Consider the following 14201-nt stretch of genomic DNA (forward strand, 5'->3'; position numbering starts at 1 on the left):
TTCATACGAACAACTTGCATGTTTGAAAGCATATCGCATCTGTTCAGGCAGGCAGTGAGTGGTGGCAGCCCCCCCCCTCCATAACCCCACAACCCCCTTCATTCATGCATGTGTTGTACTAATTTTTCATTGGGTGTGGTTGTAGCAGTCTCTTGAGGTTTTGGTTAAAACCCAACTGCAAATTTTCATATGTCGCTAACATTTCAAGAGAAGTGGGAGTGCGGAAGTGTTTACTAGAACGTGTGTGTGCGTGCCTGTGTGTGTGTGTGTGTTTGTGTGTGTTGCATGAGTGGGCGTGTTTTGATCTTTTTCTGCTTTTTCAGTCTTTGTTCTGGGTTTTGTTGATAATTGTGTTTGGAGCGCTAAGCCTCATTTCTTTTTCTCCTCATAAGCAGAAAGAAAAAACCCAGCTCTGTGTTTTAAGTTTAATGTTTTGTTTGACCACAAATTTTATTCATTCACCACAATTTAGTCCATCATCACCCCCGTTTGTTTGGAGTAAACATTTCTTGGAACACGTTTTTAGATAAAGCATTGTAATTTCTCTGATTAGTCATTTGTTCTCACATCTGCCTTGGTCTCACTCAGAAGTAAAACCCAAAAACTGAATAACATGTGTGAGTAAGTGCATTCAAAGGAACTATGTACACATGTTATTTTTTCTTCTTTTGTGTTTCCCCAAAAGCCCCCAGCGCCCCCCCTCGTAAGGTAACGGTGACGGAGAGCGGGAGCAACGGGACTGCTGTTGTCGTCTCCTGGCAACCCCCTCCAGAAGAGGAACAGAACGGGGTGGTGCAGGAGTACAAGGTAACACACACACACACACGCACATTCACTCACAAATAAATACAGCAAGCATCTCTCAAGTCTGAGCAAATGGGACTTGTTCTGCTGAAACATAATAGAGATGCAGACATGGCTGCAGACTGAGCAGACAAAAGAGAAAGGTAATGTAATTCCTGCTGGAGGTGTACCTTTGTGCTCCCATCAGGGCCTCTTCTCCTCTGTGTGCTGAAAGAGTAGAAAAAAGGTATGAAATTAAACTCTGGGGAGTGGATGGTAATGCTTTGGAAACAGTGCCATCTGGTGGAGGTTGGAGAATCTTACAGTTTGTTGCGTTTCAAGTGGTGGAATTTAGGAAAAATCTGTCATTTCCGTCACAGTAATAATGTTTGTTCAGTTCACACTGAGCTCCCCTTCAGGAGAAAAGTTTGATCTGTTTTTTATTTATTTTTGTGGGGGTAGAAGGAGTGCAGGGGTGTGGAGTAGCTATTATTGCTCAAAATTAAAAGCAAATCTTTTAGGAACAAAATAGTAAAAATAAACTCAATAACTCTGAACGACATTTAATTGTTCAAAAAAATTTAACCAAAGTTAAAATGTGCACATAAATAAATGAAAAAATGCACATTTGTCTAAAATAAACGGTGCTATATACCAGTTATTTATCTGGTTTTGTTTCGTTCTGCTTCCAGACACAGAAGTGAAGGCTAACTCTTCTTCTTTCTTTTTTTTTTAAAGCCACTTACTACAATTTAAATCCATCAATGTCTGCACTTTTCTCTTCATCTGTTCCTGGTTGCTTTATTTAGGTCAGTGATGTCAATCACATGTCTATTTGGAGCAACAAGAAAATTCAAAGTTATTTTACACAATAAAAACATAATACAGTAAACCAGTTATGAAGCAGTGACAAACATTACATTTTGTCAAATGCCATCAAACTAATATACATCAGGACGTGGATTTGTATCCTTGATTTAATAGAACTCAGTGTTTCAGCTGTTTTGCAGTTTTCTGGACGTTTGTTCCAGATTTGTGGTGCGTAGAAGCTGAATGCTGCTTCTCCATGTTTGGTTCTGGTTCTGTGGATGCAGAACCAGAACCAACAGACCTGAGTGGTCAGGAAGGTTGATATAATTTATAATAATAATATCAGTATTGTGATATTGCACTGCTTTTTTCAGAATTTTACATAAATAGCATAAACGTATAAAAAAAGAAAAACAAAGCAATAACATCAGTGAATACAAAACAAAAAAAGATGCAGTTAATAAACCTTTAAGAAAATGGCCACTAAATTCTAGCACTATGATATGAACATTTAATATTTTTGATATTTTAATTCAGTTATAATATATAATATCTGTTTAACAACTCTAGGAACTTGTACGTTACGCAGTGGAACTCTCTCTCTCTCTTTTTTATTGGAAAACCCTTTTGGGTCCCCAGGCACACACGGGAATAAACAGTTCAGTTTAATTTTCCAGGTAATTTTTTTTTTCTTATTATCAACTTTGAAGTAATTTCATGCTTTTTAAATCCAGCTCCATATCTCCCACCCCTCCACCCACACACCCCCTGCTCATTACTGGGCCAGGTCCCCAGTGCACTGGGGAGTGGGCACTGACAGAAAGTGCTGAGCCTCTGTACTTCCACTACACACACATGCACATGAATATATATATTTACAAAAAGCACACTGAAAGATGTGAGAATATTAGCAGAGTAAATAAAGCAGAATGTCAGTTTCAGGTCTAATATTGAGGTCAATGTCTTCCTATTAATAAGCAGCTGCTCTTAACTCTGCTGATGCTGGGTTATGATTACTGGGCTCCATTTGCCTTACTGGTGTAATCCTATACCCACTGTGTGCCAACATTTCAATCATAACGGTGGGTTCGCTTGAATTAATCCTTGTCTCTGTGACGGCAGATCTGGTGTTTGGGGAATGAGAGCAAGTATCACATCAACCGGACGGTTGACGGGTCAACGCTTTCCGTGGTCATCCCCAGTCTGACCCCTGGGATCCGCTACAGCGTCGAGGTCGCAGCCAGCACCAGCGCCGGTCCCGGGGTCAAGAGTGAAACCACTTTCTTTCAGTTTGGTGAGTAGTGGACATAGCCACGCCTTTTTCTGTCTGCATTCTCATAAATTACATTGTGAAAAATGTGAAAATTGCATAAAAGTGTGACATTTGTGGAAACAGGTGGGAGTCCTCTCCAACTTTCAAACTGCCTTATCAAAATTGACTGTCTCGAAAAATTTGAATATCACATCAGACCAATAAAGAAGGACGTTTTAAGCAGAAAGGTCTAATATTTGTCTGCGCCTGGAATTAATTATTTGTGACAATAATTAATACTCTCAAGGCTGTTGTTTTCCCTGTTGCACCTTTCTCTAATCAAATTTCTTCCTTCCACTAAATTCTCTGTGCTTCAAAACAGAACTCTGAACAATCAGCTTCTTTAGTAATGGTTGAAGAACTGTATAAAAAGAAATAATTTAAGTTGGCAAAATAAAATTTACCATTTTTTTTAGAGGTTAAGTAAATCAAACATGACATGAAGCTTAAAAATGTTTTTGGTCATATATATCACAGTTCTTCAAAAAAATAAGTCAAAATTGCCTCAAAATGGTCCAAAATAGGAATTTGATCTCAAATGATTTGTGCATTTATAGTTGCCCAGATTCCTTGGAAGTGAATCAAGCTAATCACTTAAGTAATTATAGCATTAGCCCATCCATTTTAAATGAAGAGCTTTCAGTATCATGACCGTATGCCAACTAAACAGACATCTCTGTTTAGTAGGAGATTGTTGTGAGACATGCTCAGGCCTCTGCCCTCTTTCCTATTCATGCTTTGTGCAGATGCTTGAAGACTGTAATTTGGGTGAGTTCTCTCACACAAACGGCATCAAACTTGCCATAGGGAAGTTTGAGTGACAACAAAGCTCTGCGGTTTTTTTCGTGTGTTGTGTTAAATGTTTTTAGCTAAGTTAGCTAATTAGCAGAGCGTCACATTGGTACAATCTGCTCCCTCAGCAAGGAAGCTAGCAGCCGCGCCCTTCTCCATTCTGTTTTTAAAGATGTTTTTGCCTCTGCTCAACTTCAAACAGCAAACACGAGCAATATAAACTTATTTAAGTGTCGTTTTTGGCAAGATAGACCAAACATTTTAAAGAAATGTTACTATTTATGTTTGAGCCGCATAGCTAGCTTGCTAATTGGGTAAGATGAGGGGAAAAATAGAAGCACACCATTTTGCCTCTGCTCAGCTTCAAACAGCAAAGACGACAATATAATCGGCTTGAAACTTTTTGGACCATTGTTTTTGTCCAAATTGACCAAACATTTTTGGGTAATTTGGCCACTGTTTATTTTAGTTAACTTGCTAATCAGTAAGAATGGGGGGGAAACAGTACCACAAAGCAGCAAGCGACAGAGAGAGAGACCAGCAGAGGAAAAATGGCTCCATCTGGTTTTAAATGTGTGATTGAGTGGGCCAGGATGGGAATGAAGAAGCATTCCCTGTGACGGATACAATTTATCTCACTTGAAGAGTTCCTGTGGTGATTGTTGCCATGTACCAACACCGAAGTGGAACAATGCGCCTCGGGGACCAGCGCTTCACCCAAACGCATTTGTCACACTCTCAGGCTTGCACGCGTCATCCTAAACCCAGATACCTGTACAATCCCTCGTGGGCTGCTTAGTCACATTGGCACGCTCGGCTCCCTCAAACAGAGTCACAAATTGAGAAGCCAGGCAGCCAAAAACAGACATAAACCCAGCAGCTGAGACAAATGAAGAAATACGGTATGGTAAAGGCAACGCGTTGGTTTTTTGTTGGGCTTTTAGCGATCCTTCAAAAGAACGGCTACCGAGTAGAAGACTTCACTCTGAAAAACCAAAGGATAAAGTAACAAGAGCATTAAAAAAAGGAAAATAAAAATGCTGGAGGGTGGTGCCAGTCAGAGAAGTCTTTCATGTAACAGACATGGGGGAGAAGCAGAGACGGATGAGAAAAACAGATCAAGAAGAAGCAGGTTGTAGCGAGCAGCTGTGCAGACCGTGTCGCTACAGCGCGTTTCACAGCTTCAAGGCATTCGACGCCTCAGCTTTTCACAGTTGTGCCTCTGTTTGCTAATTACTGCGGTGTCTGTATTTGAGAGGGATCTTTCTGGATTTGTTTATCTGTTTAGGAAATCACCGTCGCTTGGTGTAAATGATGCCTCGTGGTGTTTTTCTAACTGGTTCCATCATCAGCCTCCGCTCACCTGCCACTATTGACTGGGATTTGCAACACAAGCCAGATTTACGCTCACCTGCTGGGGAAAAAAAATAATTTCCTCTATCAAGACACACAAATTAAAGTCTTGGGGGTGAAAGGGGATCCTTAACATTTCTTTTGAAAAACGTAGAGCTTTAAATTAGACAAGGTATTATCGTAAACTATTATCAGCATGTTTTAATAATGATAACCATGAATACAAATTCAAATTCTGTGTGTATTTCAGATAAGAAATTTACAGCCTGTGTTGCTAATGCTGGGTTAGCAGTTTGAAGCCAAGAACGACATTTTTCCTGAGTTTCGAGTGTAAAATAGTGGCTTTATTATAGTGTATTATAGGCCTGGTGGTCCACCATGCTTTATGAGCCCCACCGCCAGGCTCAGCCTCTTCTTTATGTTTTTAGTAAAAATTAATGATAAATAAAAAAACGCTATTAAAAAAAAATGCAGATTGCAAGCGTCTCTGTTGCTCTGAGCATTTAACTGGCAGATTTATCCCTAAAAGATATGTTTATAGAAGATATGTTTATAGAAGATATGTTTATAGTTTATGCATTTAAAGCCGGACCAATCACACCGCTATAGCGCCGCGCGCTGCAGCAGCTGGAGGTCTTAAGTTTATCGCACGCGCCTCCTTTCACTCAAACTGGACACAGGCTGACCTGTATGGACATTTACCTGAAGCCCCTATGAGGAATTATGATTCTTTCCAGAGTTTTGATCAAGGTAGTGGTGAGAATAATTTATATTTGTGGACAAAGAATTTTGTGCGGCTTTTCCATCTCAACTCGCTGCCCAGCGCCCGGCTCTGTCTGCGCTGATAAAGTTTCTGTCTGTGTGCCCGGTTGGCCGGAGCGTTAGTGATTAAAGAACCAGGTTCAGCCTGGTGAGGAGCTTTCACGCTCTCCTCGTGGTCACGCATCACGCTGGTTTTAGATTATTTTGTTATTTTTCCGGTTACGAAGCATCAAACCATATCAAATGCTTCGCCCACTTAGTCAGACAGAGTTAATGTGCGCGGCTGAGCGGAGATCAGAGAGACACCAAAGTAGTTTCTGTGTCCCCTTGTTAAAAACTCAATCAAACATGAAATGGAAGAGCTACTAAAGCCACTTTAGGAGCATTAAATTAAATCTCCTGTTTGTTGCTCATCTCTGCGCAGTGCAGTGGATTTAACTCATCATGCAGGGCGGGTCCAAGACTGGATGAGGATCTTGCTGCTAAAAACATCAGCACCTCTTAACAGCTTCTGTGTTAGATTTGGTGAAATCTGAGACAGGGGGACTAGTTTATGTGGCCAACCTAAAAAGCAATAAGTTATAATTGCAGTTTACTAATTTTTATTTGTGGGCAAACAGAGCTCAAACTCAAAGATTAAACTCACAGCATCAGATTGTTGCTAGGGTAACAAAACAATTTAAACCTGCATATTAAATACCACACCTGGGAGTCCAACTTTCCATGTCAGAATGAAATTACTTCACTAGAAGTTGGACACATCCTGACCAAGTTACAAAAGTTTCAAGTTGTTTTTTTTTGGTTCACCTTATTGAAACCTGAAATGTCTTTAGTTTTCCAAATCATTTAGTGCGTCATAAATGTTCAGCCTGGACTCTTCCAACCAGCTGAAATTGTCTGATGTTGGTAACGACCCAGTTTCATTCCTAGATTTTTATTCATTTCTTTTTCATGCCTTTCCTTTAGCATAAATCTCTTTTCATGTTTGCCATAAAAACCATTCGTACGCTGATCAAACGGACCCTCTGAAACATCCTGCTCACATCTCTTCTGATCCTGCCCCACTTCCAGATTCATCTGGGCGAATGACCGAGACCGTGAACCAGGAGAACCCGCTCTCCCAGCAGATCTCTGATGTGGTCAAGCAGCCTGCCTTTATCGCAGGAATTGGAGCAGCATGTTGGATCATCCTCATGGTCTTCAGTATCTGGTTATACCGGCACCGAAAGAAAAGAAACGGCCTCTCCAGCAGCTACGCAGGCATACGCAAAGGTAGGCACACACTTCAAATGTAAGGTTGGGGACTAGAAAATGTTGGTGATAAAGCATTGTTTGCTAAATATCTACTTTGTTGTTTTCATCCTCAACGCTGCCAACTTCTCCTGTCTTCTGTCACAAAAAGATGTATTTGTAGACTGCACAGAGCGATATCTTATAGACTCTTTAGGAGGCAACATCAGCACCCACTGAGAGTACAGCATGTTTTCATGAGTCTGTCATGCTCGCTCTGTGAGAGTGTGAAGTGTGTTTTCAGTCAAGCACATTTTCAGAACCAGAAACTTCCTTTCTTTTCCCTTTTTTTTTCCCCTCTCAGTAACTCCCATCTGACTGTGTTGGGAAAATAGTGAATGTTTGTGCTCTAATCTCTGTTTATCAAGGACGTCCTGACATTTTCACATACTTTCAGCTCACCCGTACTCCAAGAGTCGGGCCTTCGGATGAGGAAGTGGACATGTTGCAAGAAATTTATGCTACTTATCTCTCTGGAAGATACACAACTGGCTCTGTCTTTTCTCTGTCTAGTTGTTACCTGATTTAAGTCAAAGTGAGAGAGTTCACGACACGCCTGGCCTCGGCTCACGGCAGCTCAAGCAGAAGACAGTCATTAGCCGTTCTATCTTAGTCTCAATTATGTGTGAGCTAGCTTAATGTGTTGCCTCGGGCTGTGCAGCTGCTTGCTACAGTTAGCGCTGCCTTCTTCAACCTCAGTCCTTGGCTCATGTTTAGTGCCGAATGCCAACGCTAGAGGAGATCCACCTTTCAACCTTGATGCACAAACAATAGACTATTCTCAGACTGCCATGCAGAAAACCACGTCTTCAACCTGCCGCTTCCACGGTTAATGGAAAATGTCAAGTGAGATCTGTTTCGGCGAAGATTTCCCAAACTTTCATTCACACGTACAGACACTTGTGTGGGCTGTAACAGTTAGAGCCGCCATGTTTTTGCTCATGTCTATGATTACAGCGTGCAGTAATGACCTGCGGTCAGGCATGAAAGGCGAATGGCGTGCAGAATGAGGTTCCCCTTTGTCCGTCTGTGATTCTATATGTTGATGTTTACTCGAATAAAGAAAGAAATAGTTCTTCAGGGAACGGTAGGCAGGCACGCTCCCCCCGTTCGTCATCCCCCACCCTCCGTGTCTCCTCATGCACCCAGACCACAAAAGGCCAAAGTCTTTGTTAGAATGGGTAACCACCAATGTTTTCAAAGAGTGTAATTGCAACCACATGAATCAACAACGTGCAGTTAGGCTGAAAAAAGTTGAATTGGGAAGTGCGTGTATGTGGGAGTGGTGGTATTTGTAACACATTAAGCGTAGATTAAACTAGTCATGGAAAAAAAATTAATAGTCTCTTTTTTTTTTTTCTTGAACACACCAATTACAAATTTGTAGCTGATTTCTGATCGCTTTATTTTTAAGCTTTGACTTACAGCTACACAAATATGAATGGATCAGAACAGCATTTCCTTTTTTTTGCTCTCTGTCCTTGAATAATCATAAATTATTTATATTAGAAAAAAAACCATATCTCTCTCTCACATGAGAGACAGGAGCCTATGAACGATGTTGGTTTTATTGATATTTACCAGAATGATTGCAAAGTTCTTATTTAACCCAATTTTTATGATCTATCGTCAAATTAGAAGCTGTGCTTCCGAAAAATACAAAGAACAAAAAAATAGCTCCAGTAAACTGAGCTGATTAGTATAAACTGTATTTTTAAAGAAAGAGATAAAAGCTTATAGTTCACATTTTTAATCTTAGTATTTAGCATAGCTAGCTTTTAGCACAGCAAGCAAACATAAATATTAACTGTTTCTTAGAAAATGTTCATTCCTATTTCAACTCAGAATTTATGAAACGCTGCCAAACATGTTCAGATCTAAAATGAGTTCAATTACTGTAGCTGTGCTAATCACAACATTAGTGATTAGCTCTGATTAGCACTAACTAGCCGTTAATAAATAACGGCTCTTTATTAAGAAATAAATAGCTGTTACATCTTCATAACAACAGATATTATTAAGAAAATACGGCATCATAGTGAAAGTCATAATTCTGCTTTTGGGAAAATAAATTTGTTGGGATTCTCCTTGTCAGTCAGACAACAACTTTCAATGCTTAACTGCTGACAGAACGACCTAAAGTAAATAAATAATGACTGTTTTAATCATCTTCTCTCTTTAATAACTTCTACACCAATGGGAACTGATATCACCATGACCTAGTAGCACTTTAGTTTTGTTTACTGATTGGATTAAGATGTTACTGGTCACAATCAGTAAAGCTTAAATCTGCCGATTCCTCCTCATGGATCTCATGTGAAGATGAAAACGAGACATTTATTTGTATAAAGACCCCAAAATCAACAAATATTGTCATACCTCACATGAAGCCTTGAGATAAACATCTTGTGATGAGCCAGTCCAGGTTGACAATGGAGACCTGATTTATGTATTTCAGTCATGTTTGCATTTGTCGCAGACTGTTTTGGGTAGCCAGTGTCTCCTCTTCAAAGGAATTCATCAGAGAGATAAAAGCCACATGACAGCCGATATCTTCAGGACAGATTCCAACACAAGATTATTGCGTTTAGAGGATGTTTGTTGGCACAAGTAATCCATGAAGTCATTATTTAAGGATAAAAACAACGTTGGAGGAGCACAATTGCTTCTCTTGAATTGTTTTGGACAAAACTAGAGGAGGCAATGTTGCTACAATTTGCTGTAAAGATTGCAGCAACTTCAACCCTCACAGCATTACTCTTTGCTTTTTGCTTAAAGAGTAAAGCAAAAACAATACTTGTCCTCCAGATTTTTAGTATGAGGTTTAGTTTGAGATTCTTGCTTGAGCACTTAGAGAATGTTTTTCTAAGGACTAGAAAATCATGAGGAAAATGTCATGCAGGTTTTTTAAAAGAGGCAGTTGTTTTGAATCCAATATTTTTACTTGGGCAACAAAAAAAATATGCCCCTTACCTTTATACTTTTACCCAACTCTAACAAATGAAAAATTTGATTTACAGTTTGGCATGAATATTGAAAAATAGCATTAGGTTTCAAGTAAAAATGCTAAGCACACACAGAATATTACTCCTTTTTCAATTTCTGCATCTAATTGAGAGAGATAAATAAGATGCTAATGTTATCTGATTAATCAGAAGCTACTCTGCACTGCTTTACATAGATTCCTTGTGTGTGACCCATAACCAGCAGGCTTTTAACCATGTAGGGTTAATATCAGAACCAGCTGCTGGTTAAACAAGTATTTATCCACCATGGATCAGACTTCAGATTGAAAGTCAAGTTTACAAACATCTTAAAGATTATTTTCAGTTTTAAAGCTTGAAAACACTAACCTTTCTCTTCTTTTCCCAACAGTGCCATCCTTCACATTCACACCAACAGGTAAGCAATTTATTTCAGATATGTGCAAGCACAGGGTGTCTGAGCATTCTTAAAATGTCTTAAATTCATAAAACTAAATGTATGTTGGCATTAAATACATTAATGAGAGGTCTTAAATTTTGTCGGTACAGGACTATTTAATCTCATATATGCTTCCCCCCCACCCCCTCTGAACTTTTCTGTCAATCAAAAGTTTGCATTGTGTGCTCACATCTTCATTGTGTTCTGACTTGAACACACATAGGCTACTGGTAACTAGCTGCTAACCCTCTTGCTAGCTTTTTTGTGCCTATCATGGGGACAGGCTTTGAACTCAGGAAAAGTCACTGGGTGCAACAGGAGCGAAAGTTTAACATTTTCCAACTTTCCTGTGGAGTCGCTAGGCTTTGTGTGCAGGTCTAAAACTACAAGAGCAAAAATTTCTCATGCACAAATGTCACAGATCACTTGGCTGGAGGAGGGCTAGCTTTTGCCACTTCATCGTGTCAGATCCATAGGAAATAAATGGAAAAGGAGCAATGCTGCCTTTCTTGTGTTGAGCCTTTAAGTGAAAATTTATTGCCAATTGCCACCAGGCAGGGAGTCGATACGTTAGTTTTCACCACTGCCTCAGTTCTGTGAGGCTGGGCACAATGTCATTATTTTTTGCTATGCTTGATTGTAATGCAGCAGGATCCTGCCACCATCCCATGTATATAGTTATCTGGTCTCAGATTTCACCTAAGGTGTCATTAAAAGAGTCTTAAATTTGACTTGCTTGTAACCTGCATCATCTGCCATCTTTGACTAGACCAGTAAAATAAAAATCACTGACCTAATAAAGTCAGCACTTAGCAAAAGCCAGTAAAATAAACCGATCATTTGCAGAGTTACTTAAAAACAAAGGTTCTGCTGGGTGTTTTGGGTTGAGTCAGAAGTCGGTGCCAGAGATCAAGACGCCACTCTGCTAAGAGGCTATTAAAGCCAGTAGCAACTTGATCAAAGCAGCTGCTTGCCGTATTAGATGGGATTTTAGAGAATGACACAGCACTGATGCACCGTTTAGATAACTCAGGGAGGTAATTTGTGAATCAAAGTGACATGGCGTGAAGCAGATAGAAAGAGAGAGAAGCTTTCCTTCCGTACTTTGTGTTTGTTGTCCGCTCGCAGACTGAAACCCATCGGGAGAAAAAAAAATGTCTTTGTCTGTCCGAGGCGTGGCACGGCTGAGAGTAGATGAAAGGACTCGGCAGTGAGCTACATGGAGGGGAAAGAGACAATGTGTTTGTTGATACACAGGTTGATCTTGTCTGAGCATACTCTCCTATCTGTAGGTACAGTTTTATTTGCTACTTTTTTTTCTGCCTCGAGGGTTGGAGTCATGCAGACTCTTATTGCAGCTACACGCTCGTTTCGCGATCTGTTGGAAATCTTTCAGGTCAGACTCATTCCTCACCTATGTAAGAAGGTTTTGTTAGTTTTAGAGAAGCGAGACTATGCGGGGTATTATGCTGATTTCAATCTACAACCAGACAATTATGCTTCCTACGGCTATGAGGGACCCCAGCTATTTTCAGTTGTAGAGAAAGAAAAAAAGAACAGAGCCAAGACCAGGGCTCATTCTCTTTCTACCCTCCTCTCCTCTCAGGGTACCGATTGTAATTAAAGTTGGAGGTTTATCTCCCTTTCACACACCGGCAGCTCAGAGTTTCTTGAAAGTGTTCGACTTGCAACGTGAGGAGCTTCAAACGAGTTGAACCTGAGCTGGAAAACCAAAGAGCTCGGCGTTTTTGTTCCTCATAAGCCTCTTATGGTGAATCCTCCTGCACCAAACGTGTGACTCAGCTGACAGCATGCAAACATGCCAGCATTTAAAAAGTCAGAAAATAATTGGGTGCAATAGTATTTGATCTTTTTTTTTATTTTGTCATGATACAGCCACAAACTTTGCACGCAATTCTGAGGTTTGTAAGAACTGAAAGGTTTAGCCCCCTGGCACCACTAAATAAATTTTGATGTCACCTTCAGCACCTCTGTATAATTAATGTTCTCTTAATTTGCTGTGTGAAGGTTATAGAAGTTTATTAGGGAACATTAGTGAGCAAATGAAGAACAAGGATTACATTTGGAAATTAAAGCAGAATTAGCCTATACAAACCATTTTCCAAAATTTTAAAATTTCACAAAGTCCAGGAAACAAAAGAGGATTATGGCACAACTAGATGTCTGTTCCCTGACGTTAGCAGGGTGAGACTGAGGGGAGCTTTCAGGGTTTTCACAAACTCAAATTAAAAACTTTTAAAGACCTTTTTAAATTTGATTAATAATGAAATGCAATACCTATATCATAATAAAAATATAAATAGCAGTAAGAATGATGCTAGAATACAACATTCATCTACTTTAACATGCTGTATTCAGTCATTGCCTGTTGGATTCCCCGTGTCTGAACTGTGGTTGCTTCTCTTCCAAGAAACATAATGTGTTGCTGTTTGGTTCTGGTTCTTCAATCTAGACTTTCAGAATCCATTCTGCCAATAACTGATAGTTGAAGTTATTGGCAGAATCCTCTGTTTGAATTCAGAGTTTTGTTCAGAGTTGATGGAAAGACGGATGGAGTTAAATACACTGCAGTTCTCCCTGAAAGTCTGTGAAAAGCTGCAAAAGACTTTGACCTGAAGTGAAGTGAACAGGATGACGACACTTATAATCCAGCCAGAGCAAAACATCCAAATAATTATGTGGGATTAAATATCCTTATTGGCAAAGTCAGTCTGACTGACTTTGTACTGAGCAAAACAAACGAGTCTCTGGCTTTGCTCATTTGGTGGAGACTTGCAGCGGTTTTCTTTTATTAAAATTTACATTTTGTTTCTTGTAAAAAATAAATTAAGAAAATTACGACTTATTTTTCTTCCACTTTACAATTATAGTGCTGGAGCATTTCTTTAAAGCTCAATAATGTCCTTTGGCTGCATAAAGAAATTGAAAATATTGGTATTTTACTTTAAGGCAGTCACATTTCTGTGAAAGTCTGCTGAAAATGATTGTCTCTCTTTTCAGTGGCATATCAGAGGGGTGGGGAAGGTGTCAGCAGTGCTGGAAGGTAAGAAGTGTTTGCTTAAATTCTATTTTTAATAAATAAAATGTGGGTGTGACTGAGCAGAAGAGAATGGTTGGGCAGCGGTACTTTCCCTTCACAAACACTAGGGGGAGAGCTGAGCCTTTTCTAAAGTAGCGCATGGCAGGAGGTGGAAGTAGTTGCACAAAGTGTGTTGTGTTACTACAGGAACAAAGAGCTGTGCAGTCTGCCAGGAGCCCATCCCCATCACACACACACTGAAGAGCCACATCCAACCACAAGGCTGTACCACAGCATCACCATAGAACCTTAATGGAGATGCAAAGCTCACCTTCCCATACAGTGAAGTGGTGCATTGTGCATAAACAAGTGAGACCTTTCAGAACTAGAACCACCAAAACTCATTTGTGTATCCACTAGATGGCCTCTGGCCCATATAGCTGGTAAATGGAAAACAGACACACACACACACACACACACACACACACACACAACAAAAAATGCATTCAATTATTACCCGCTTTCTGCTCAGAGTACAGAATATACTTAATGCCATAACTGTGTGTGTGTTGTTCATGTGTTAATGAATAGTTAGCTTGAAGCCATCAACAGTAAATCCATATTCATTACATTACC

The 14201-nt window shown here is 39.9% G+C and overlaps 1 protein-coding gene across 6 annotated transcripts in view; it reads left to right on the forward strand.

Annotated features, from left to right (window-relative positions):
* The window catches only part of robo1 (roundabout, axon guidance receptor, homolog 1 (Drosophila)), a 438436-nt gene that overhangs the window by 405889 nt on the left and 18346 nt on the right, over positions 1-14201 (forward strand). For all 6 annotated transcript variants that reach the window (XM_044118650.1, XM_044118649.1, XM_044118652.1 and 3 more), the window contains 5 exons: positions 686-807; positions 2716-2887; positions 6884-7084; positions 10478-10504; positions 13547-13589. In XM_044118650.1, coding sequence (XP_043974585.1) covers positions 686-807; positions 2716-2887; positions 6884-7084; positions 10478-10504; positions 13547-13589 — 565 coding nt within the window. The remainder of the gene's footprint in view (positions 1-685; positions 808-2715; positions 2888-6883; positions 7085-10477; positions 10505-13546; positions 13590-14201) is intronic.

This window comes from Gambusia affinis, linkage group LG06, assembly GCF_019740435.1.
Source record: "Gambusia affinis linkage group LG06, SWU_Gaff_1.0, whole genome shotgun sequence".
In the NCBI taxonomy this organism is placed as follows: Eukaryota; Metazoa; Chordata; class Actinopteri; order Cyprinodontiformes; family Poeciliidae; genus Gambusia; species Gambusia affinis.